The 25,632-nt window shown below is 38.3% G+C and overlaps 1 protein-coding gene across 1 annotated transcript in view; it reads left to right on the top strand.

Annotated features, from left to right (window-relative positions):
- Positions 1 to 25,632, top strand: part of iqgap1 (IQ motif containing GTPase activating protein 1) — a 53,404-nt gene that overhangs the window by 25,355 nt on the left and 2,417 nt on the right. The window contains exons 6-33 of the mRNA XM_073859244.1: positions 202 to 269; positions 641 to 754; positions 935 to 1,113; positions 1,958 to 2,045; positions 2,138 to 2,301; positions 4,279 to 4,363; positions 5,111 to 5,278; positions 6,386 to 6,542; positions 8,457 to 8,581; positions 8,662 to 8,825; positions 11,013 to 11,103; positions 11,231 to 11,398; positions 13,990 to 14,132; positions 14,329 to 14,499; positions 14,632 to 14,715; positions 15,785 to 15,860; positions 16,290 to 16,355; positions 17,110 to 17,474; positions 17,563 to 17,726; positions 17,899 to 18,123; positions 18,365 to 18,505; positions 20,444 to 20,531; positions 21,145 to 21,374; positions 23,461 to 23,593; positions 23,693 to 23,795; positions 23,871 to 24,006; positions 24,358 to 24,445; positions 24,555 to 24,764. Coding sequence (XP_073715345.1) covers positions 202 to 269; positions 641 to 754; positions 935 to 1,113; positions 1,958 to 2,045; positions 2,138 to 2,301; positions 4,279 to 4,363; positions 5,111 to 5,278; positions 6,386 to 6,542; positions 8,457 to 8,581; positions 8,662 to 8,825; positions 11,013 to 11,103; positions 11,231 to 11,398; positions 13,990 to 14,132; positions 14,329 to 14,499; positions 14,632 to 14,715; positions 15,785 to 15,860; positions 16,290 to 16,355; positions 17,110 to 17,474; positions 17,563 to 17,726; positions 17,899 to 18,123; positions 18,365 to 18,505; positions 20,444 to 20,531; positions 21,145 to 21,374; positions 23,461 to 23,593; positions 23,693 to 23,795; positions 23,871 to 24,006; positions 24,358 to 24,445; positions 24,555 to 24,764 — 3,994 coding nt within the window. The remainder of the gene's footprint in view (positions 1 to 201; positions 270 to 640; positions 755 to 934; positions 1,114 to 1,957; positions 2,046 to 2,137; positions 2,302 to 4,278; positions 4,364 to 5,110; positions 5,279 to 6,385; positions 6,543 to 8,456; positions 8,582 to 8,661; positions 8,826 to 11,012; positions 11,104 to 11,230; positions 11,399 to 13,989; positions 14,133 to 14,328; positions 14,500 to 14,631; positions 14,716 to 15,784; positions 15,861 to 16,289; positions 16,356 to 17,109; positions 17,475 to 17,562; positions 17,727 to 17,898; positions 18,124 to 18,364; positions 18,506 to 20,443; positions 20,532 to 21,144; positions 21,375 to 23,460; positions 23,594 to 23,692; positions 23,796 to 23,870; positions 24,007 to 24,357; positions 24,446 to 24,554; positions 24,765 to 25,632) is intronic.

Raw genomic sequence — 25,632 nt, 5'->3', positions numbered from 1 at the left:
GGTGAGGGGTACTGAATCTTTATTGTGAAGCTTTGTAGTACTCATGCAGAGAGCTTTTTTGTTTAGGATATGCGTTAAACTTGAAAGTCACACAGATAACATCTGAATATCATTTCAGCTGAGCCTTTTCCCACACAAAGCAATAGTTCTCCTATAGGGATAGTACTCCTATGGGTGATTCATGTTTTGTTTTCTTCACAGCCTCTACCTGTTCAAACTTGGCCTTGCGCCCCAGATTACAGACCTGTATGGCAAGGTTGCGTTCACAGGTGAGTCAGTCTCTGTGTGGTATCAAACTAAGTCCCTAGTTTATACAATAACAGCATCTTCTGAAAAGCCCCTGTTCCCGGGAGCTGTCGTCTAATGTGAAAGCCATTACCGATTGTGTGAGCATTTCCTGTCATTTTGGCTGTCCTGATCTCCCTGCCAAGTTTATGGCTGGGAAACGTTATTTACCAGAACAATGGCCAGCCAATCACATTCACTTGAGGAAAATTGCACAACCAAGATTGTCCTCCAAAAGGTTAACATGCTCACTAAAGCATGACATGGCAATATTTAGTTTGAAAATTATACAAAAAATTAAGAGAAAATAATCCCTGTTTTTTACTGTTGCTGAATGGCTTTTTTGTCTTTTCAGAGGAGGAAATTAACAACATGAAGATTGAATTAGAGAAGTACAACATACAGATGCCAGCGTTCAGCAAAATCGGTGGGATTTTAGCCAATGAGTTGTCAGTGGACGAAGCAGCCTGTAAGCAATGTTTCAACAATGTTTCAGTATCTAATAAAATTTCCTCTTGGCAATTTGGCACAACTCTTAACCTGTAAACATAAACAACTAAACTTAACTTACAGCCAAAAGTTTAACAGCCCAGTAAATTATACTGTGTTTAACAAAAGATCTGTATGATCTTTTACTGTGATGATTCAGTACACGCTGCCGTGATCGCCATCAATGATGCCATTGACCACGGAGACCCGCAGGGTACTTTAGCTGCCATGAGAAACCCAAATGCTATGTTGCAACAGCTGGATGAAAGCGCTGCCCAGAGTTACCAGGACACCCTGTTCCAGGCCAAGTCCGAGAAAGTGGCCAACTCCAGAAAAAGAGTACGAACTGCACCCTATAGCCAGTTTCCAAACTTTTAAATGTGTTCTGCTTGGCCGACAAAGATTATTGTATTGTATGCCCTAGGGCTGGGTATTGCCAGCTTACATCACAATGGATCCCAGTAACAAAAGAAACAAGCTTTTAAATAAAGGGACATTCCACTTTTTTTGAAAATATGCCCATTTTCCAACTCCCCTAGAGTTAAACATTTGATTCTTACCGTTTTGGAATCCATTCAGCTGATCTCTGGGTCTGGCGCTAGCACTTTTAGCATAGCTTAGCGCAATCCATTGAATCTGATTAGACCATTAGCATCACGCTAAAAATAACCAAAGAGTTTAGATATTTTTCCTATTTAAAACTTGACTCTTCTGTAGTTACACTGTGTACTAAGACCGACAGAAAATTAAAAGTTGCTATTTTCTAGGCAGATATATGGTTAGGACTGTACTCTCATTCTGGCGTAATAGTCAAGGACTTTGCTGATGTAACATGGCTGCACAGGCATAGTGATATTACGCACTGCCCGAAAATAGTCCCCTGCCATTGAAAGTAACCAAGGGGACTATTTTCGGGCATTGCGTAATATCACTATGCCTGCGATGCTAATGGTCTAATCAGGTTCAATGGATTGTGCTAAGCTATGCTAAAAGTGGTACCACCAGACCCGGAGATCAGCTGAATGGATTATGGATGGAAGAGCTGGAAAATGAGCATATTTTCAAAAACAGTGGAGTGTCCCTTTAAAAAGAAAATAAAACCTTTTGATCATTTTTTTATTATCAATCACAGTTTGATGAAGATGGGACCTTAAATGTAACACACATAACTTTTTTGGTGTAGATTGGAGAAAACTCTGAAGCTGAAAGGGATGCTTATGATGAGCTACTCACACATGCTGAAATCCAAGGCAACGTCAACAAAGTCAACGGTATGTACTTGAACCCTCTTCCCTTTGCCCTGTTAGTTCTTTGTGTTCTTCTGCGGTAGATCTGATTTCTCTGTCTTTGTGCTCTGTCTCAGTGTCCAAAGCATTGAATTCAACAGAACAGGCCCTGCTGAATACAGATGAAGACAAGCTGTATGAAGCTCTCCGTACTCCAGCTTTAGGCTTGCAGTCATTACAGGCTCAAAACAAGGGCTGGTATCTCAAACAGCTGCTGGGGGACCGTGAGCAGAAGGAACAGGTAACATGGTTGTGCTTCTTAGAAGTTTGCAGGAAAATAATGCAATTGTAGTAGGCAATAAAAGTGCAATCCGTGACTTTTTGGGATAAAAACAAAATAATTGTTATTGAACAAGTACGGATGGGTAACGTGTGGGCAGAAGAATAATAATAAACTTATCATTCAAGCAGCGCTTTCGGGCTTCGTCAGAAGTACCTGCGCACACTGGCTCAAGCACTTAATTAAACAACTGTTGCCTTCGCATTACATGCGGGTTCATAAGCGTTTTAATGCAGCTTACGCAAGCGTTGCATTTAAATAATTGCCTTTAAAGGCGGGGTCCATGATCTCTAAAAGCCAATATTGATATTTGAAAACAAACTCCTACCCCAATAGAATCTGGATCTTTTGTTGATAGACCCAAAAATATGCAACCCAGGCAATAATAGACACGCCCCTTACTGCTGATTGGCTACAAGTGTGTTTGGTAGTCGGCCCGACTTCCTTTTCCAAAGCGTTTTTCAGATATTGTGCACTCCGCCTTTAATTCAAAAGTGTAAGTAAAATGTGCACGGCTGCATACGCATTTATAAGCCCCTCCCAACGGTTTTGTCACACGTTGATTAACTGTTGGGAAAATTCTGTCACCGCAACATCCCTATTTGTTATCTAACCCTACAAACAAGTGCATGTGGTTAGATAATCAGGCTTGTAACCCAAAGGTCACCGGTTCGAGTCTCACAGCCAGTAGGTTACGACTAAATTGCCCTTAAGCAAGAGATCCTAACCCCATTTGCTGCCTGGGTGCTGCAGGAATAGCTGCCCACTGCTCCGGATGTGTTTGTTTGTTCACGACTTGCATGGGTTAAATACAGAGGTCACATTTGGAGTATGTGTTCCATACTTGACAAATATGTCACACTTTCATATTTCACTTCACTTTTTTACATAAAAAATCTTGATTTGCAACAGTAAGCATGTAGTAATGCTGCCTGTTTCGATTTTGGGGAAATATCAGTTTGACTTCACGCCATTTGACCTTAATGTAAAGAGTATATTCTCCATAAAATTGGAGACCGTCTTATTCCCGCTTAAAAATTGCCTTGGTTTCCAACGTCACAAACATAAAACAAATCACATTAGCACAGTTGAATGCGTGAATCAGTAGTTCGAGTCATAGATATTATGTATGGATGCTGCATAGACTCAACGCTGAAATGAATGCAGCACTGCTGATTTAGCTCCGCTTCTGTGCTGCTCACACTTGGTAACCACAGCGCGAAAATATTAGTTTTGTAAACGCGCAGTTCATGTATGCATTGTGAAACCGAACTTAGCAGTTATGTGTCTGAAAGTGCCGAATGTAGCATCTATTTGCACGTATATCTATGGTCAAAATGTGCATATTTATAGATCTGCATATACTGAATGAGGCTAGGGTGTAGAGCAGTGGTCTCAAACATAGTGCCCGCGGGCACCAGGTTGCCCGCACGGAGTTTGTGAGTTGCCCGCAAAAGCACATTCTATTAATAGCCTCATTTTTAATATTTATTTATTACATATTTTTTTATTAGCTTGGCTTCTTTTATGTATGTTAACACTTTAAACAATGATAAAACAAGTAAAATAAAAATAAATTCAACAAGTAAAATAAAAAAGTTTTGAGTAGACTATATAAAAAATAGCCCTCCATATTGTTTTATCCATTGTGGTAGCCATTGCTCACAAAAAGGTTGGAGACCCCTGGTGTCTTTAATGCTTCTAAAAGTTAGCTGGATCAATATTATTCAGTGATAAAATATCAGTTATTTGATCTGATCTTGCAAATATTGTCTTTCCCCCACCTCTTTGTATAGATAAACTGCTTCTCGCCATTGATATAGCCATAGATGTTGGAATGGTGTTTGACCATTACTCCTAAATTGTAGCATCTCATCATACTTTTCCTCTTTAATTAAATTTTGTTTTTTTGCTTGTGTTTTTCCTCCCCATTCCTAGAATACTCCTGGAGAACCGTTAACCAAAGAGGAGTTACAGAGTGGAGTTGAAGCAGGCAATGAGCTTGCGGCAGCCTTTCAAAGATGTACGTACTCCCTTCTGTATTTGTGCTACATTCTTCTAAACCATAGACGGTAAAAAATTATGGACGTAGTGTCCGTGACGTCACCCATTGGTTTGTGAAGATTGTTTTTGAAGCTTAAAGTAGTTATTGCCTGCAACCACCATCTTGGCCGCGCGTCACCGCGAATCACTCGCGGAAAACCGAAAATGGGTAAAGAGGCGGGACGTTGGTGAAGCTGAGGTGGCTGGATGCTGAAACCACGCCCGCCTAGCGCGAGTCTAGTGACAGCAGTGGCTGTTCAACCATCACTCAAGCGGCCACGCCCTTAATTATGCAGACGTTTAAGGCTTAATATAATATAAACGGATGAGTTACAAAAAATTCACCCCCCTCACAGCAAAATTAGCTATATAGACCAAAAACTCTTTTTGTACCAGGCTGTAAACATATTATTTTCTACTGTAAAGTTGGGCATTTTTTAACATGGGAGTCTATGGGAATTGACTCCCTTTTGGAGCCAGCCTCAAGCGGCCAGTCGATGAATTGCAGTTTAAGTCACTTCCGTATGGCTTCATCAGAGAGATCAAAGGCTGCCCCTCGTTCTAAACGTACTAAATTCTTACAGTTTGTTTCTCAGAGAGCCAGATGTGTCACAGAAATGCCAGTGTTGTCTTTTTGAGTATTTTATTATTTATTGATACCCTCTTACAGCTGCTACTCTATGTAAAGAACGATGAGTGAGATGTTTATTTTGTATGCGTACTTCAGTGCTGCGGGCAGTGGAGAAGATCAATGGTGCCATCAGAAAGGGCGTAGCACAGGAGACGGTGAATGAATTGATGAACCCTGATGCCCAGCTGCCGCAGATCTACCCCAGTGCGGCTGATCTGTACCAGAGGGAACTCACCAGCCTACAGCAGCAGAGTACAGAGGGCAGAACACACCCAGTATAATACACTCCCATTCAGATCCACACATGATCTGCTGTATAATAGGCCCATAAGTCTGCAAAAACTCACAACAATACAAAAATTGCTTTTAGCATCATTTTTACATTTAAAGGACACGTTCGGTATTTTACACTTAAAGCCCTGTTTTCAGATTGTTTATGATGAAATAGAACGGTTTTGACTGAAATTTCGAAATATGCGGCTGCCCCGAGAATTTACGGGTATTTGTTGTTTCACCTCCCACCTCTACAATGGGTGTATAGGTGCACAGGAACAATCCTTCCTAAAATGCTTTCGTTTACAAAGACGTGAAACTCACCGAGTGGTCAGGGGTGTTCACTGATATGCTCACACAAAAATCGCTGCAAAAGATGCTTTCCAACAGCTGTTTTAGCATTCGTTGTAAACTTGTGGACCTATTTCTCCAAACGCCTCACACCCATACATGCTTCTGTTGAGAGCTTGAATTATAGACACTCCAGTCCAGTTGGTGGTGATAATCCGCCTTTGCCAATTGCAAGAATACAAACAAAGTTCCTGGTGCGGAGTAATACCGTACCTCACAGCACATCTAATACAAGTCAATGGAGTTGGACAAAACTACGTTGGAATGCATCTATTGCAGTGATTTTTGTGTGAGCATATCAGTGAACACCCCTGACCACTCGAGTTTCACGTCTTTGTAAATGAAAGTTTAATGCATTTTAGGAAGGATTGTTCCTGTGCACCTATTCAGCCATTGTAGAGGTGGGAGGTGATACAAGAAACACCTGAAATTTCTCGGGCCAGCATCATATGTCCAAATTTCAGTCAAAACCGTTCTATTTTATCATAAACAACAGGGCTTTAAGTGTAAAATACCAAACTTGTCCTTTAAAGATATTCTGCCCATTTAAAAAAAAAATAAAAAAATTCAGAAAAGTTAAAAAAGATAAGTGCACGTGGGCCAGCTTATAACTCATCCTGGCATGTTGCTTTGCTTTGTAACCTGAACCGTCTAATGAAACATTATTTACATAAAGTTTACATAAGTTAATGATGTGTAACTGTACAGATTAGTCAAAGTGATTTTCATACTTGACTGCACAGGGCAATTTGGTGCACCAGGAGCTTCAGGTCGCCGTGGAGATGTTGTCCTCGGTGGTGCTGATAAATGAGGCGCTGGATGTAGGGGACCGGGCCTCAGTGTGGAAACAGCTCAGCCATTCAACCACCGGACTTGCGAATGTAGAGGATGAATATTCCCAGAGGTGAGTCCCAGAGTGAGGGACAACACTTTTAGAGCGCCATGGTCAGCATGAAATCAAGTTCAAGTTTATTTATATAGCACGTTTACAACAACCTCAAGATTAACCAAAATGTTACACAGTATGAGAAAGCTAAATATAAATACTTTGCTTAGAAGAAACAATATAAAAATAATAAGACTGCTAATAGGCCAAAAGAAGCAAATGCGTTTTTTTGAAGAGACTTTGTCAGAGAGGGTGATCTCCAGAGCCGTGGCCCGATCTCAGAAAAAGCTTGATTCCCTCAACCCTGAAGCCTGGTACCCTTAAAGAATTAGTCCATTTTATTTAAAAAAATCCAGATAATTTATTCACCACCATGTCATCCAAAAGTTGATGTCTTTCTTTGTTCAGTCAAGAAGAAATTATGTTTTTTGAGGAAAACATTCCAGGATTTTTCTCATTTTAATGGACTTTAATAGACCCCAACACTTAACAGTTTTAATGCAGTTTAAAATTGCAGTTTCAAAGCACTCTAAATGATTTCAAACGAGGCATAAGGCTCTTATCTAGTGAACAGTTGCCATTTTTGGCAAGAAAAATGAAAAATATGCACTTTTAAACCACAACTTATCTTCTTCTTCCAGCTGTGTGACGAGCCAGCGCAACCTCATGTAATTGCGTAATGCCGTGGAAAGGTCACACGTTCCATATATGAAAGGCACATTTGCGGACTATTTTAAACAATAAACTGACAAAAATACATTAATTAGTATCATTCGACATACAACAACGTCGGAACGGTCCTCTTTCTCCACGCTTGTAAACACTGGGGCGTAGTTTTGCATACATCCTCCTTGACCTCTTGACGTGATGACGAGAAGTTGTGGTTTAAAAGTGCATATTTTTTATTTTTCTTGTCAAAAATGACAATCGTTTCACTAGATAAGACCCTTATGCCTCGTTTAAGAGTCCTTTGAAACTGTGTTGAAACTGCAATTTTAAACTGCATTAAAACTGTTATGTGTTGGGGTCCATTAAAGTCCACTAAAATGAAAAAAATCCTGGAATGTTTTTCTCAACATAATTTCTTCTCGACTGAACAAAGAAAGTCATCAACATTTTGGATGACATGCTGCTGAGTAAATTATCTGGATTTTTTTATAAGAAAATTGACTAATCCTTTAACCTTTTAATTCACATTCCCGGCACAGGATTCCTCAATAGACACTATTACAAAAAATGTTTAAGGTCACATGTAAAGATTAAATAGTTCACCCATAAAAGAAAGTCTTCATCATACTCGTGTATAAATAGACCCAGGAGGCATCTTTGAAAATAATTTTCTTTTTCACTGGCCACGAGTTTTTGCCAGCTAATTTTAACTATTCAAAACTATTCCCAGTCAATAAAATCAAGTCCTGTAAAACCCTCTTCTCCAGTGGCGGCCGGTGACTTATTTTTTCAAGGGCCCTCGATGCAAAGTTTGTTACAACATGTATCTAGCATGTCATGTGTGTGGTTCGTCATTTCAAAATATGTGTTCTGTGCTTCAAGATCATGTCTGCATCACGTGTCTTGTCAAAATAAATGCCTGCTGCAGACGTGTCTAAAAGGTTTATGATAAAAGAGACGCTCGCGTTTGCCAGATACTCGCATAATCTCATGCATAATCACAGTTTAGTGTTAAGGGAGTGTCTTGCGTGTATTTTGTGAACGTAAGCGTCTCTTTTATCATAAACGGTTTTGACGCGTGTGCAGCAGGTACTTATTTTGACAAAACACGTGATGTACATGGTTCACATGACGCAACAAACACATATTTTAAAAACACGATCCGAACACAAATTTTGAGTTTGCACCCCTCGGATGAGCAGTCACAAGCCGCCACTGCTCTTCCCTATATCTCTTTATCTGAAAACTGCAATTTTCCTGCAGGTATGTAGATGAGCTGATGCGTCTGAAGGCAGCTGCGAGGGAAGAAGGGAGCGACTATCTCACCTGGAATGACATCCAGGCCTGTATAGACCAGGTCAACAGTACAATTCAAGAGGAACATGAAAGTGAGTCTAACATGGTGCAAGATAATCTTTTGCATTATGAACAGTGACGGTGCTTAACTTGTGTCCTGTCATGTTTTCAGGAATTGCTGCCATTGGACTGATCAATGAGGCCCTGGCTGAGGGAGACCTACAGAAGACGATGGATGCTTTACAGCACCCAGCCGCCAAGCTAACAGATATTGAACCATCTCTGGGCCAGCATTATTATGATATACTGCAGGAGGCCAGGCGAGAAAAAGCCCATGTATGTAATCAACACAGTAAAAAAACGCACACAACCTAAACTGATATCTGAGTTACTCAAAGCACATAAAATGAATGTGTTTAGTATATTTTTGAAATCCCTTCATCAAGAAAAGTCTGGTGGTTTCCGAACACACACACATTATCATGTGAATCAATGCTTTAAGCTGACTCAAGACTGATGAAGTCATAAGCTCATACCATCCCACCCCCAAGTTTGGTCTGGCTTTTATTCACCAGTTCCTCTATCATAAAGTGACTGGTTGAATGTTAGGGGCGAAGAAGTAGGTTCATTTATAGTAGGTAACCACATTTGACTGTTTGGCACAGTCCCTGCTATTAAGCCACGCCCACGTGTTTCCTGTGGACCTAAAACTGAAACCTCTGGTATGCAGGTGATGTTTTTGGGCACTTTGGAGGCCAATGGTTTACCGCAGCAGAGTGTGCCATTGTGGTTAATAGCCATACTACTTTTTTGAAAGCATATAGCTGTCTTTAAAGTGACAGTACTGGAAAATAAATCGTCAGTGATGTGTCTGTTAGGTGTAGACCATTCAAACCAAAGCCCACATCTGCATAACATTAATGTAAAAGCACTTGCCTGATGTAAAACTAACAGTGACTCTTTGCCTTACTGTATTCTAAGAAGCATGCTACCCAAAAAACATCACTGGAAAAACAAAGTGTTTCCCTTCTCCATGATTTTCATAAGCGCAGGAAATAACAGCTGATGACTCTTTCTATGCCTTAAAAGGGCAAAATCTGGTCTTTTAGGTCGGCGTAAAGATTTTGGGTCTGACGTCACGTCTTCTGGCTTTTATACCAGCAACTGGTCACCGAAGTGATGCTTAACCAGATGCTTCACTGTACATAACCAGATCTGTTTAATTGACACAGGAAGTGGTTAGAAGTGATGCTTGAGTTTATTTTAACTTCAATTTAATCTCCAACTAAAGGAATGCAGGGAAAGATAAAGTGATTTTACCAGATAGACGGTAGCAATTGTAAATGATGTAATTTACTTTAATAATGATGTATTTTGAGTAGAATCAGAAATGTGAAAAAGATAGACGTCCGTAGTATACATACTAATAATGAATTCAATATAAAAGTATCGAATTGTATTATATACGCAATATTAAATAGTAAGGTTAGGCAAATATTTGTGTTACACCCTGTTTAAAATGTTCTTTGGTAAGCATGTTTACATTTTAAGACGGCGGTAAGTGTGATTAGAGTACCAGAGTACTTCCTCTTTTATCTTATTGTCTTCTGCACCATAGCAGAGACTGTAATGTAATCTCAGACATTGCGCCACACCCCTTAGGGTAACTTCTAGTGAGTTATTCAAAACTTCTGACCGTTTCCACCGGAACACAGTATATCATATTTGCTCACTAACCCAGCACACGTTATATTTATATTTTGATTAAAAGTTACTTAATAAAGCAAAGCCTTATCTACTCTAAAGGAACAACGTTCCCCTCGGTTGCACAACACACCACACCCTCAGGTTTGGTGTGCTTCTGGTGATTCGCAATAAAGGCGGGCAGATTGCAGAAGGGCATGTGTGCTCAGCAAATCGGAGTGCCGCAAACTGTGCTCCGGAAACCGTGCGCAACATGCGGTTTGGGTGCTGTGAGAGAGCAACTGCACCACCTGGTGGTGGTAGTAATGTAACTTTTGTTCATTTACATGTATTTATTTAACGGATAGTGTTATCCAAAACAACTTAAAAAGTGAATCCAAGGCAGTAAAATAATACAAGTAGTAGCTCACACACACAGATTATCACAGCCAAAGAAAGATATCAGTAAGCTCTAGGTTTTTATGCCTCTTACCAACACACGTGAAGGGAGAAATGCAGAACAAAGTGTACTTGTGTGTGTATATAGTCTCTTGTTATCTACAAATACAATGACACATGACCTTATTGTATTTTTCATCCAGGTTATATTTATTGACATTAAACAAACATTTTTTTCCATGGCATCACTGTTATCATATCTTGAAGGTGTGGCTGGATTACTATTGCCGGTATCAGTAACAACTGGTGATATTTGCCTCTAGTGTCACAGAAATTAAACAGAATTCTGTTTCATGAGAATAATAAAAATATGTCATATTTCTTTGATGTGACTTTGTTGATCTATGCAATATATTCTTATCAATTGAAATATCTTTCCAGGAGTGTGGAGATCCTTCTGCTGTACTTTGGTTGGATGAGATCCAGGATGGCATCTTCAGAGCCAACAAGGACTCAGAAGAAGCACTGCAGTGTAAGAACTGTATATAATTGTATATGTAGCAGTCACTATTTGTGTGTTTATTCAGTTTGTTAGAATTGATAAAGAATCAAAGATTGAATTTTTCACATTGATGTGAGGAATTCTTCCCCATCTTCAGTCTCTCAGGCAGTCCAGTCCATTAATGAGGCAGTAGATAACCAAGATGCTGCTCAGACGCTTGCAGCCCTACGCACACCTGCCGCTGGTCTGTACGGAGTAACTCCAGAATGCGCTCAGACGTACCAGGATGACCTGTACAAAATTAAAGAGGATAAGAAAAAGGAAGGTGAGAAGGATTATGTTTACTTTGATATATAGTCAAACCAAAATTTATTCAGACACCAGATATAATTTTTATTTTTGTACTAGTGGATGCAGCAAGTCTACTATATTTAGGATGCAGTACTATCTAATTGTGTACTCACTGTACATTAAATGGCTAACAGCTATTCAACATAATAAATTTGTGGGACAGTTTAACAAAAGGATGGCCAAACCAGTTAACACTACTTTACCAAGTTCTTGACATATTTTATTACCATTATCTAAACTATCATGAATAAACTGTGATAAAGTGAGTGAAAGGTGTCTAAATACTTTTTGGTTTGACAATAATATTTGTTACACAAAAAACTTTGGGGTTTAGTGTAATTATAAAACGAAGGAGAAGTATCTATATATTCTAGATCTACATTTTCTGACATGAAGAACAATCTTTAAGTCTTCGTGAACCGGAAGTCGCGTTAGACTTTGCTTCCGGGTTTTGACGTATTTCAGTGTGAGAATATCAGAGCATATCAAAACAATAAAAGATCATGCAAGAAAATTTGTGGGTGTGGCTTGTGTTTTTCACTGTGTTTTGATTGGATATAGAACAGTAGGTGTTTTATTTAGAAATAGAACTGGTAGCAGACTGACAGTTGGAGGGGGCTTCTAACTAATGTCATCTGAGGCCCTGTCCCAATATTCGCACTTCCGCACTTGTGCCCTCAATGCGCGTTCTAATCATAAGCGCACTTAATGTACCCCTTTTGCAAGTGCGCATCAGACCGCACTTTGCTATAGGCTATTACCCAGAATCCTTGTAGTGTCGTGATGTTTCAAACAGCTAACCAATGAATGTAATAGAAAACTTTTGCTATGGTTGGATGCCGGGAAAACTCAGAAGGAAAACATTTAAAATGTTTACTTCACAAAAATTTGTTTAATGAGGAATTTCATGCTCCTAAAATAATAGAGTTTAATGGCTTACTTCAGTAATATGTCACGAAACACAAGTATTAGTGATAATATTAGCTAGCACTTTTTATAATACATTCATTGTGAAATTACTACAGCTCGAAAACGCTCTGAGTCGGAGTCTGCTTCGCGTCGGGTCCTGATCACACAGTCGGGGCTTATTTCCCAATAACTACCAGCTGCCTCTACATTATCCCTTACATATAATATATTCTATTATATTCTATTAAAATTTGAAATATATAATATTTCAAAGCTTGTCATTTTATTTTTAAGACAAACATTTAAGATGTTCTTAAATAAATATTTGAGAACTTTTAAAAGGAATATTCCATTTTCTTAAAAGAAAAATCCAGATAATCCACTCACCACCACGCCATCCAAAATGCCGATGTCTCTGTTCAGTCGAGAAGAAATTATGTTTTTTGAGGAAAACATTGCAGGATTTTTCTCATTTTGATGGACTTTGGTGGACTCCAACAATTAACACTTAACTCAACACGTAACAGTTTTTTTCAACGGAGTTCCAAAGGACCACAAACAATCCCAAACGAGGCACAAGGGTCCCATCTAGCAAAACGATTGTCATTTTTGACAAGAAAAACAACAAATATACACCTCCAAAGCACAACTTCTCGTCTAGATCCGGTCCAGCGCGACCTAACGTAAATGCATAGTGACGTAGGGAGGTCATGTGTAACATATATAAAACGCACATTTGCGGACCATTGTAAACAATAAACTGAGACAAAGACATTAATTAGTATCAGTTGACATACAACAACGTAGGAACGGTCCTTTTTCAACACACTTGTAAACACTGGGGGGGAGTTTCGCGTTCGTCCTCTGTGACCTCTTGACGTCATGACGTATTGTGTGGGGTCGCGCTGGCGCATCACGACCGGATCTAGACGAGAAGTTGTGCTTTAAAAGTGTATATTTGTTATTTTTCTTGTCAAAAATGACAATCGTTTTGTTAGATAAGACCCTTATGCCTCGTTTGGGATCATTTATAGTCATTTGAAACTCTGTTGAAAAAAACTGTTACGTGTTGAGTTAAGTGTTAATTGTTGGTGTCTAATAAAGTCCATTAAAATGAGAAAAATCCTGCAATGTTTTCCTCAAAAAACATAATTTCTTCTCGACTGAACAAAGAAAGACATCAACATTTTGGATGACATGGTGGTGAGTAAATTATCTGGATTTTTCTTTTAAGCAAATTGAATATTCCTTTAAGAAATGTTCAAGAATTGCCCTTAGGAACATTCTTATGAACTTTTTATAATTTATCTAAAGAACTTTCGTATTTTTTGTCTTAAGAATGTTTTCGTGAATCCAGCCCCAGATCACAACAGAAGTGACGTAGATAGTGACGTGTGCACAACTGTCCAAATTCTGCTCTTCACAGCTTCGGCCCTTGCGCACTTCCACTTCGAGGAAGACCTTAGGGCGTAGTGTGAATTTTGGGACAGGGCCTGAGAATGATCACCACAAGAGGGCGGAAGTTAATTTGCAGATTTTGTTTGAAGTTTATGAGGGCACATGAATTTTTTTAATGACTTGCAAGGATACATTTTTTATAATAAGCAATGCTTATTTATATATTATTGATGTACTTTAATAAAGTTGTATTTGTAGGGGATAATGGCAGTGACTGGATCAAGCACTGGGTCAAAGGAGGACACAATTACTACTATAACCTGAAAACTGGACAGGGTACCTGGGATGAGCCTGCAGACTTTGTCCCAAACAACACTCAACTCCAGAAGGAAGAAATACAGGTAGAGCTTCGTTAGATGTGTTTATTACTCTGTTCTCTTTAAATGTCTAGCAGTTCAGCAATTTTTAAGTGTAATGCTGTTGTTTTGCATGTTGGTTGTTTTGTTTTGTTTTGTTTTGTTTTCTATTGCATTTCTATTTCTTTTCTAAATTTAGCTTTTCCCATTTTTTTTTCTTACTGTTTGGATTTTTGTGTAGTCCGTTGTTTCGGCAGTAACCACAGCATATAACCGGGAGCAGCTATGGTTGGCCAATGAGAGTCTGATTGCCAAACTGCAAGCACGCTGCCGTGGTTTCATGGTGCGGCGAGAAATGAAAGAACGTATGGAATTCTTGAAGTCTCAGGAGCCATCTGTTACACGCATACAGGCTCATACTTCTCTATTAGACAGAAACAAGACTTTATGCAAATATATAATAACAAAAAATACAAAAACTTCAATCAAATTGTGCTATGCATTGAAAGCCATTCATAACGTTCTGATTCTGTTTGCTATACAGGCTCACTGGAGAGGCTTTAAGGAGAGAAAGAATTATAATGACAGGAAGGATTTCCTAAAGGACCACACTGATGAGGCTGTCAAGGTGAGAAGATGATCAACAGCAAAAAAAACTTTTGATGGATTAAAGGATTAGTCAATTTACTAAAAAAAACCCAGATAATTTACTCACCACCATGTCATCCAAAATGTTGATGTCTTTCTTTGTTCAGTCCGGAAGAAATTATGTTTTTTGATGGAAATATTCCAGGATTTTTGTCATTTTAATGGACTTTAATGGACCCCAATACTTAACAGTTTTAATGCAGTTTAAAATAGCAGTTTCAACGCAGTTTAAAATAGCAGTTTCAACGGAGTTTCAAAGGACTCCAAACGATCCCAAACGAGGCACAATGGTCTTATCTAGTGAAACGATTTTTGCCAAGAAAAAAAATTCACTTTTAAACCACAACTTTTCCTCCTCCTCCGGCCGTGTGACGAGCCAGCTCGAACTCACGTTATTGCGTAATGACGTCGAAAGGTCACGTGTTACATATATGAAACGCACATTTGCGGACCATTTGAAACAATAAACTGACACAAAGACATTAATTAGTATCATTCCACATACAACAATGTCAAACGGTCCTCTTTCTCCACACTTGTGAACACTGGGGCAGAGTTTCGATACGTCATCCGTGACCTCTTGACGTCATGACGTATTCATCTGGTCACACTACCTGAGGAAGACGAGAAGTTGTGGTTTAAAAGTTCATATTTTTTATTTTTCTTGCCAAAAATGACAATGGTTTCGCTAGAATAAGACCCTTATGCTTCGTATGAGATCGTTTAGTGTTCTTTGCTATTTTAAACTGTATTAAAACTGTTAAGTGTTGGTGTCCATTAAAGTCCATTAAAATTAGAAAAATCCTGGAATGTTTTTCTCAAAAAAACTAAATTTCTTCTCGACTGAACAATGAAAAACATCAACATTTTAAATGACCTGGTGGTGAGTAAATTATCTGGAATTTTTTTTTTTTTAAATAGACTAATCCTTTAAAGCAACATCTAAGCACTACTTAACATTACTTATTACATACGATCTTGAAATCACACTGACATGTTTATGCTGACTGCTTTATATGTGAGTAAACTTCTAAATGTTTAATGTGTAGATTCAGTCAATGGTCAGGATGCATCAAGCTCGTAAAAAATACAGAGATCGTCTGAAGTACTTCAAAGACCATATAAGTATTTCAATACAAAATAAATTAACGAAAACACTTTAAAATAAGTTTGTATTTGTTAATGTTAGTAAATGTATTAGCTAACATTAATTAACAATATAAAGAATACATCTACAGCATTTATTAATCTTAGTTGATGTTATTATTGATATTTACAAGTACATTTTTCAAATAAAAAATTGTAACTGTTAACATTAGTCAATGCACCACTAACTAACATAATTAACTATACTGGCATTAACAAAGATTAATAAATGCCGAAAGACGGTATTGCTTATTGTTACTTCATGTTGGCTGTAAAGTGTTACTGATTTAACTGTTGTGTGGTGTGTTAATATTGTTAGGATAATCTTTTACTTTTAACCTTTTACTGCACAGTGGTTTGCTCAGAAAGCATAAAATTTTCTCGCATGAATTTTCTAATTTCAGATAAATGACATCGTAAAAATTCAGGCGTTTATTCGAGCCAATAAAGCAAGAGATGACTACAAAACACTCAGTAAGCATTTGATTTTTTTCCAATATGTGACCCTGCCTGTGAAAACCCAGTTATATTTTTATATAAATATAAACTAGTTATTTTCCTAATTAAACTATGGCCTAGTCCTGGTAATAAATTTATTGTACATAATGTAAAGAACAAAAAATAACCTTAAAGGAGCATTTCACCCATAGAAACATTTATCTTTTTGGAAAGTGCGTCATATTTGTAGTCGAAAGTAACATACATTTAGAATTTGGTGCCTATTTGACCGAGAAAAGGAGTGTTTGTAGTCTAACCTCCTCAACAAAGATATTGGACTTCCTTCTTTCAATGATGCAAAATGATGATTTTTACATCATTGAAAGAAGGAAGTGCAACACTGAAATCTGTATTTCTCCTGTCTCAGCGAAAACTGAGGAAATGATGCACGACCATTCAAAAACATGACTATACAAAGCTTAATGTAAATGGGTGAAGTGTCCCTTCAATATCATTAATATTGGCTGAGTAAAGTCATGTCAAAGATTAAAATTCAAGTAAATCAGTGATTGAAATCAAAATTTGATGTTGCTAATCTCATCATTATATTGTGAGACTTTAGCCTGGATGTCACAGACAGGGTCACATATTCTTGAACATATATCAATATGAGTCATTAGTCTAATAACCCTGAATAATAGATATGGACAAAAATAAAAGACTTTTCACTTTCTCCAACCTTTCTTTATTGTACCTGCCCAATTAAAATCCCATTTCCTTCCTTTAACAGTCAATGCAGATGACCCTCCCATGGGGGTTGTTCGTAAGTTTGTCCACCTGCTGGACCACAGTGACCAGGACTTCCAGGAAGAACTGGAACTGATGCGGCTAAGAGAGGAGGTGATCACCAACATCCGCTCGAACCAGCAGCTGGAGAATGATCTCAATCTGATGGACATCAAGATCGGTTTGCTGGTGAAAAACAAAATTACCCTTCAAGAAGTGGTCTCTCACAGCAAAAAGCTCACTAAAAAGAACAAGGGTGAGCTGTCCAACCTCATGATGATGAACAAGCATAAAGGTGGTCTGAAGGCGCTCAGTAAAGAAAAGAGAGAGAAGCTGGAGGCATATCAGTTCCTCTTCTACCTGTTGCAGGTAATCTTAATTTTAACTCGAGTCCTTTCGCTACTGTATTTTTCAAATGACCATTGGGTAATTTATTGTTTTCCCTTGTGTTCCTTAGACCAATCCCACCTATCTGGCCAAGTTGATCTTTCAGATGCCACAGAACAAGTCAACCAAGTTTATGGACTCTGTGATTTTCACATTATACAATTATGCTTCAAACCAGCGTGAGGAGTATCTCTTGCTCAATCTCTTCAAAACCGCACTGCAAGAGGAAATCAAGTAGGAACTGAATAATAATTTATGCATCTTGAAATCTGTCCCCGTTTTTCTTAGTCAACAATAGTTAGAGAGAAGAATTTATTGCTTGGATTAGTTTTAAGACATGTTTATATCAAGATAGGAAAACGTTGCACTTTTTTAATGTCTGGATGAAATTCTCTTGTAAATACAGATCCAAAGTGGACCAGATCCAGGAAATTGTAACAGGAAACCCGACAGTCATTAAAATGGTGGTGAGCTTTAACCGAGGAGCCAGAGGTCAGAACGCCCTCAGACAGATCTTGGCTCCTGTCGTGAAGGAAATCATGGAGGACAAGACGCTCAACATCAAAACTGACCCAGTTGACATATACAAGAGTTGGGTGAACCAGATGGAATCTCAAACAGGAGAAGCCAGGTGAGAATATTAAGGTGCTCAGATTCAAGCCTGCCTTCCTCTGATTGGAAACACAATCTGCATCATTGGAAATTGTACTAATTAATATTTAATGTGAATTTATTTAAGTCTACGCAGCCAGTTTGTAAAGCAAAATACTAAAGTTACTTTTACTAAAAAGAGATGCAAAAATACAATTTAATGCTAGATCACATTTTAATGCTACATAGGCTTGAAATAACCGTAAGGTTTTGTTTTGCAGCAAATTGCCGTATGATGTGACTCCAGAGCAAGCAATGAGTCACGAGGAGGTTCGAACCCGCCTGGAAGCCTCCATTAAGAATATGAGGACCGTCACAGACAAATTTCTTTCGGCCATAACTGTTTCCGTGGATAAAATACCGTGAGTTTATAAACCTGCCACTGCTGGGTTAAACTGCATGTGTGTATGTGTGAGCATCTTTTAGTCTCATTCACACACACACACACAAAAAGTACAAAAAGTCTCTGCATGCACATTTAAATGCAGAAATCATAGTTTATCAGTATGTTTCACTTGTTTTCTTCTACATTTAGCATACAAATTTTGAACTCTTTTTTTTTTGGTCTTTATTTGTGAATATGTGACCCAGTCTGTAAAAACTCGACTGAAGTCATTTTATGTGATTTACAATTTATGTGTGTAACAAATTATTATTATTATAATTAGTTAGAGTAATATTTCTGCATTGGAAATTTTTTACCTACAGATGCAGTAGTGTAATAGACAAGCAGTAGACCCCTTGGTAATGAAATCCACACCTCTTGCTCTTGTTGTAATTGACTAATTGTTGATAATAGCGGTGTGAAGTTTAATTAGAAAATTAGTTAATTCTGTGAAAAACAGGTTATTTTGTCCTTTATTAAGAATGAGGGATAAAGCAAATGTTCAAACATTGCTCGGAGCATCAATGAAATTTGATTAAAAAGTTGATTTGAGAGGGAAATGTGTTCTAGGCTGTTATGGCTAAGGACTAAACTCACATTCGTAATAGTAATAATGGTGTAATAATCAAGGACTTTGCTACTGTACCATGGCTGCAGGAGGCGCAATGATATGACGCAGTGCCCGAAATAGTCCCCTTGGTAACTTTCAATAGCAGGGGACTATTTTCGGGCACTGCGTAATATCACTGCGTCATATATCATTGTATAGTTCCTAGCCATATTGACCTAGAAAATTGCAACTTTTAATTTTCTGTCTGTCTTAGTACACGATGTAACTACAGAATAGTCAAGTTTTAAATAGGAAAATATTGAAACTCTTTGGTCCTTTTTGAGCGTGATGCTAATGGTCTAATCAGATTCAATGGATTATGCTAAGCTATGCTAACAGTGGTACCGCCAGACCCAGAGATCAGCTGAATGAATTCCAAAACTGTAAAAACGGAAAAAAAAAGATTATGTTGCCCTGTACAGAAGAGAAAATACCCTTAAAATTGGTGTTTTTAACAAGACAACAACCCCAAACACACAAGCAAGCGGTCAAAGTCTTGGTTCCAGACAGAGCATTGAGGTTATGGAGCTCAATCCCCTGATCTTTACTTCTTTGAAAACTTAAGGGATGACATTAAAAATGCAGTTTTTAAAGCAAAACCTAAACATTTACAGGAACTGTGAATCCTGGGCTAAATGCCTGTTTCTAGATTTGGAAACAGATGTGCAGCAGTTAACAACAACAGTGGTTATGCAACTAAATATATTAGTCAGTACCTCCAGAAAAACGCAATGGATTTACTTCCCAAAAGTGCAGCCGTGTCCTCTATTGCCATGGGAACGTTATGAAGTGACATGATTATGTGACGTGAACATCATTGCAGCTTTTGCAAGTTTCCGCAGTTTTTGCAAGTTCCGCAATTTTCGCAAATTCCCACAATTCCATCGCATAAATTGCATAAATATCCCGCATATTCCATCACATTTTTTAAGAAAACGTGCCGCAAAATCGAGGATTTTTGCCCGCAACAAGCACGAAAAAACTCTGCATTTTTCTGGAAGGACTGATTAGTAATTCAAAAGTTTAAAGGAAATCTTAAGAAATTTCTTCAGTTTTAAGTCTGTACAGAGAAAACATGTAATAAACTCAATTTCTAAAATGTGTAACTTTATTCACTTTTATTAGTACACTGCTTTTTTTAGCATGACTGTATGTAGTATATATCAGCACTGTATTTGTTTTATGCACTGTTAATAATTCTTTAATATATGAAAATGACTTCGCAAGCCCATATTTGAATATTCAAATACATGTCTGTTACATGACCTGTTTCTTTGTTCTTGTGTGTGTTTGACTAACCTGTAGATATGGCATGCGGTTCACTGCAAAGACGCTAAAGGACACACTTAACGAAAGGTTCCCTGATGCCACAGAAGACGAGCTTTTGAAGATTTGTCACATTATAGCTTGCAGTAAATCAAGTTTCAAAGCAGAATTTTAGCCGATGTGATTACATGCATTATTCTTCGGACCAAGACGGAACACATCCAGATGTTTCAGACACACTGTTTACCTCTTTGCTAAATGTCACATCTTTCAGCTGGTACCTGCTGCTTTCCTTTACGTACCCCTGCTGTGTATACTTCTGCTGATTATGCCCAATTCTGATCATTTCTTGCGTTTCTGTTTTATTGTCACTTGACTCTGAAAAATAAATGTGGTTTCAGTCTTGTTCCTTTTCTCCTGGAAAGAGATTCCACCTCTCTCTCTCTCTCTCTCTGTCTTTTTCAGTCTATCCCTCACTTTGTCTATCTCTCTCTTTTTCATTGCACTGGCTCCAGCTCTCCTCTTGGTCCCTGCTTATGCCCTTTTCAAGAGGTTTCTGATTTTTGATGAGCACCATCCCAGGTAAGCTACGCCTTTTTCAATCTCCCGTTGCTTTTCTATCTCTCTTACTTTTAACCCCTCACACAGAGTATAAAACAGGAAGAGAAACATGCATGGTTGTAGTAGATTTTTAGCTGTGGTTGTTATGATTGCTTAATGACTTTTTATCTTTTTAGATTGTGGGCAACCTGCTGTATTACCGCTACATGAATCCCGCCATTGTGGCCCCTGATGCCTTTGACATCATTGACATGTCAGCAGGAGGCCAACTGACCACAGAGCAGAGGAGAAACCTGGGATCTATCGCCAAAATGCTGCAGCATGCCGCCTCCAACAAAATGTTCCTCGGAGACAATGCCCATCTCAACCCCATCAATGAATACCTCTCCAGCTCCTACCAGAAATTTAGGTAAAAGTTATATAGATTTTTTCCTTTATCTTATAAGTATTACAATAATGTGATAGCGTTTATATTTTGAAGTTGTGTACTTCAAATTCTTTTGGCTTTTTTATTTTTCCCTATATCTCCTTTTCTTTTTATTGTCATTTTCACTAATTTTTCAGATTTCTTCACACCGTTTTATTTAAACATAACTCTACTATACCCTGATAATGTTACTGTCAATGTAATTCTATGGGCAAAAAAAGAGTCAAGGTTTCAAAACCACTACAACTTTTTTGTGATACAATGTTTTGGTATGAGCTGTGTACATAAAATTAAATCATTAAGTCATGTATGATTAAGTCAAGTTATGACAAGCAAAAAAATATTTTGTTGAATCACGTTTTTTTGCTTACCCCATTTTTTCCTTTTTTTATGGACAAATTTACTTAAATTAGATTTTTTTTGTCTTAAAACTAGACTTATTTTCTTGGGTCATTTTGCTTATCAAGAAAATACATCTTGATTTAAAGGGATAGTTTGGACAAAAATTATATTAAACCCATGATTTCCTTACCCCAAAGCTGTCCGAGATGCATTATGTCCATCATTTGTTAGACAAACACATTTTCAGTTATTTTAAAAAATGTTTAGATCTTTCAGTTAATTAAATGTAAAGTTACGGGGTCCACGTTCTTCAAGTCCAAAAAAGGTGCATCCATCTTTAACAAAATAAATTCAAACGGCTCCACGATGATATACAAAGGCCTTCTGAGGGTAATCTGTGCCGTTTTGTTGTAGATATATCCATATTTAAAGCAACACTATGTAGTTTTTTTACCTTTAAATAATGTCTCTAAAATTATTTCAGTGATACAACAACTTTTAACTGGACAAATTGTACTGTTGCTGCAACCTGAGCAGCCTCCTAGCTGCTACAAGCGCACTCTGAAAGTGGCGGTGGAGGGTAGACCACACAGCCCCACCCCTCCCCCTGCCTGCAGAAGAGTGTCTGATATCAGGCACTGTTGCGCTTTTCAACCACATGGGGGAGCTGTAAGTCATTTTTACACAAAACTACATAGTGTTGCTTTAAAACTTTATGAATGACAGTGACTAGCTTCTGGTAACGCCGGCATCTTAACCACGTCCGCATTCAAGATTGGAGCTTACGCAGTTTATGGAGGGATCTGTGCCGCTGTTCTGTGCCCCGCCCTCCGAATTTGTAATACGGCACTAAGAAAAGTGCGTACACTATGCTGATACTCTCTCCTGAATGCAGAGGAGTTTGGGATGGCGGCGTTGCCAGAGGCTGGTTGTTTTCGTTTATAGAGTTTTAAATGTGGATATTTTTACAACAACACCACCCTCAGAGGAGCTTTGTTTATCATCCTGGAGCCATTTGGATTCCTTTGGAGAAAGAATATGTGAAAATTTTTTGGACTTGAAGGATGTGGACCCGTAACTTTACTGTTTAGCAGTTGAAAGATAAGACATTTTCTAAAATAACTGAAAATGTGTTTGTCTGAAGGGTGATGGAGATATGCATCTCGGACGGCTTCGGGGTGGGTAAATCATGGATTTAATATCATTTTTGGCTGAACTATCCCTTTAAGAAATTTTAGATATTTGTTCTTAAAACAAGACAAAAATACTAAGAAAGTAAGTCATTTTTTTGCAGTGCATTCATATAGCCTTACAAATACAACTCGCCCTTTGAGAGCAACCGTAACGCTGATGTGGCCCGGGATGAAATTGAGTTTGACACCCCTGATTTTAAGGCTTTTTGTATGTGGTATGTTGCTTAAAAATTAAATTATTGTGTTGGAGCCGATGGTGTAGTGGGCAGCGCTCCGACATGTGGTGCTTTTGGCGACCCGAGTTCGAGTCCTGGCTCGTGGTCATTTGCAGATCCCATCCCCCTCTCTACTCCCTGTACTTTCCTGTCTTCTCCTTAATCACTGTCAAAATAAAGGCAAAATGGCCAAAAAATATAACTTAAAAAAAAAGTAAATTATTGTGTCCAGTTGAAAAAAAAATATATAGAGTGCCTGTGGTGTTTGTTTCACTACCTATATATCCAAACTAACAAAAATCTTTGTCTATCCCCAAGACGTTTCTTTTTGTCCGCTTGTGATGTCCCTTCTTTGGAAGACAAGTTCAATGTGGATCAGTACTCTGACCTGGTCACCTTGACCAAACCTGTAATCTACATTTCAATCGGGGAGATCATCAACACTCACACGGTAAACATCTGATACTTCATCATTGGAGTGCATCACACACAACACAAAAGTACTTCTGGTGATCGAGGTATTACAAAAAATGTTTTCTCCTGTCTTTAGCTCTTACTGGATCACCAAGATGCTATTGCACCAGACCACAATGATCCTATTCACGAGTTGTTAGATGACCTAGGAGAGGTGCCTACCATAGAGTCTTTAATAGGTGAGTCTTTAAGAAAATCCTTCAATGTTCCAAGATCCTAAAATGTCAGAGTGATGGAGCTTCATTCTCTCACAGGTGAAAGTCCACTTCCTGCTGATGACCCTAGTAAAGAAATGATGGGTAAGACAGAAGTGTCTCTTACTCTCACCAACAAGTTTGATGTTCCTGATGAGGCCAACGCTGAAATGGATGCCAAGACTCTCCTTCTCAAGTAAGAATAATGTTTTACTTGCTCTGTTCCAAACCCTAGCGAGGTCCCTAAGGAAAAAGCGTTTCATGATTTTACCTTTAAAGACAGCTTACCTATGTAGGTAGCTTATTAGATTTTGGGACAGAGCCAATTTGTCACTACACTGTTAAAAATGATTTGCTGGTTCAATTAAAAAAAGTACATTACCTGGTTGTCTTAAAATTTTGATTTAATTCAACTTAAAAATATTAGTTGACAACTAATATTTTTAAGTTGAATTAACTTAATTTTAAAGCAACCAGATAACCAACCTTTTTGATTTTTAATAATAAGGCCATGTAACATGAACCTTTAACCATTTTTGTCATTTAGCACCAAGAGGCTTATAGTTGATGTGATCCGGTTCCAACCTGGAGATACACTCACTGAGATTCTTGAGACTGTAGCTGCACCTGAGCAGGTATTTTAACAGCAGACAGTGTTTCCGAATGTAAAGGATTGTGTGAAATGTATAGTGTAGTTACACTATAAAGGGAAGTTTTATTCACAACAATTTTCCTGTGGAATAGGAAGCAGATTACCAGCGTGCCATGCAGCGACGAGCCATTCGGGATGCCAAGACCCCCGAGAAGATGAAGCAAGCCAAACCGGTCGTGGACGACAGCCTTACCTTGCAAGGCAAAAAAGAGAAGATCAAGAGCAACCTGCAAAGACTAGGAGAGCTGGGGAAAGTTCATCCTGAGAAGAAATACCAGGATCTTATCAATGATATTTCCAAGGTACTCTTCCTATGTAGGGTTCCCACAGGTCCTTGAAATCCTTTAAAGTTTGTGAATCTGGGGGAAATCATTCAAGGCCCTAAAAGTTTTTGAAAATATACATACATAGATACAGGTCATTGAAAGTGCTTTAATCTGTTTTATGCAAGACGTTTTCTGGAAAAAAAATCCACTCCATTATTCCCTGTGTAGTGTAGGATAATATCATAAAAATTCTAGACTTTTAAGCACACATGCTTAAATGCTTTTATCTTCTGTATGCGAATGTTGATTCATACCAAAATGCTTTTTTGCATAGTTGTGTTTGACACATAAAAACGTCTCGGGTTACTTATGTAGCTGTTGTTCCCTGAGAAGGGAACGAGATGCTGCGTCTCCCTTGTCATACTTCCTGCGTCCCTGTAACAACGTCTTTGGCAATATTTCAGATAGCGATATACTTCCTGGCTTCCGCATCACCCTGTCTTTGTCGTTTAGCCTCACTATTGGTTGAATTTGATATACACATTCAGACGCACTTACCCCTGGAAGCGTCCCCAAAGTGTCACGCAGTGACGCAGCGTGAGTTCCCTCAAAAGGGAACTGCAACAATGTATTTTAAAAGGTAACACGATGTAACCTTGCTCTCACTTGAAATATGTCCCCACATTTAGTCTTTGAATTTGAGGGTATTGGACCTGGAAAGTCCTTGAAGGTCCTTGAATTTGAAGTTAAAGGAACAGTATGTAAGAAATTTATATCAATTAATCATAAAATGGCCCTGATATGTCACTAGACATTAAAAAATCATTTTCATTTCAAATACTTATATCACTGACAGCTGTGTTCTGGCCAGGATATTGTCATTTAAAAAGTGGAGTTGCAGCCC

The sequence above is a fragment of the Misgurnus anguillicaudatus genome, chromosome 21 (genome assembly GCF_027580225.2).
Source record: "Misgurnus anguillicaudatus chromosome 21, ASM2758022v2, whole genome shotgun sequence".
NCBI classification, from domain to species: domain Eukaryota; kingdom Metazoa; phylum Chordata; class Actinopteri; order Cypriniformes; family Cobitidae; genus Misgurnus; species Misgurnus anguillicaudatus.
This window is presented reverse-complemented; position numbering and strand designations above follow the sequence as displayed.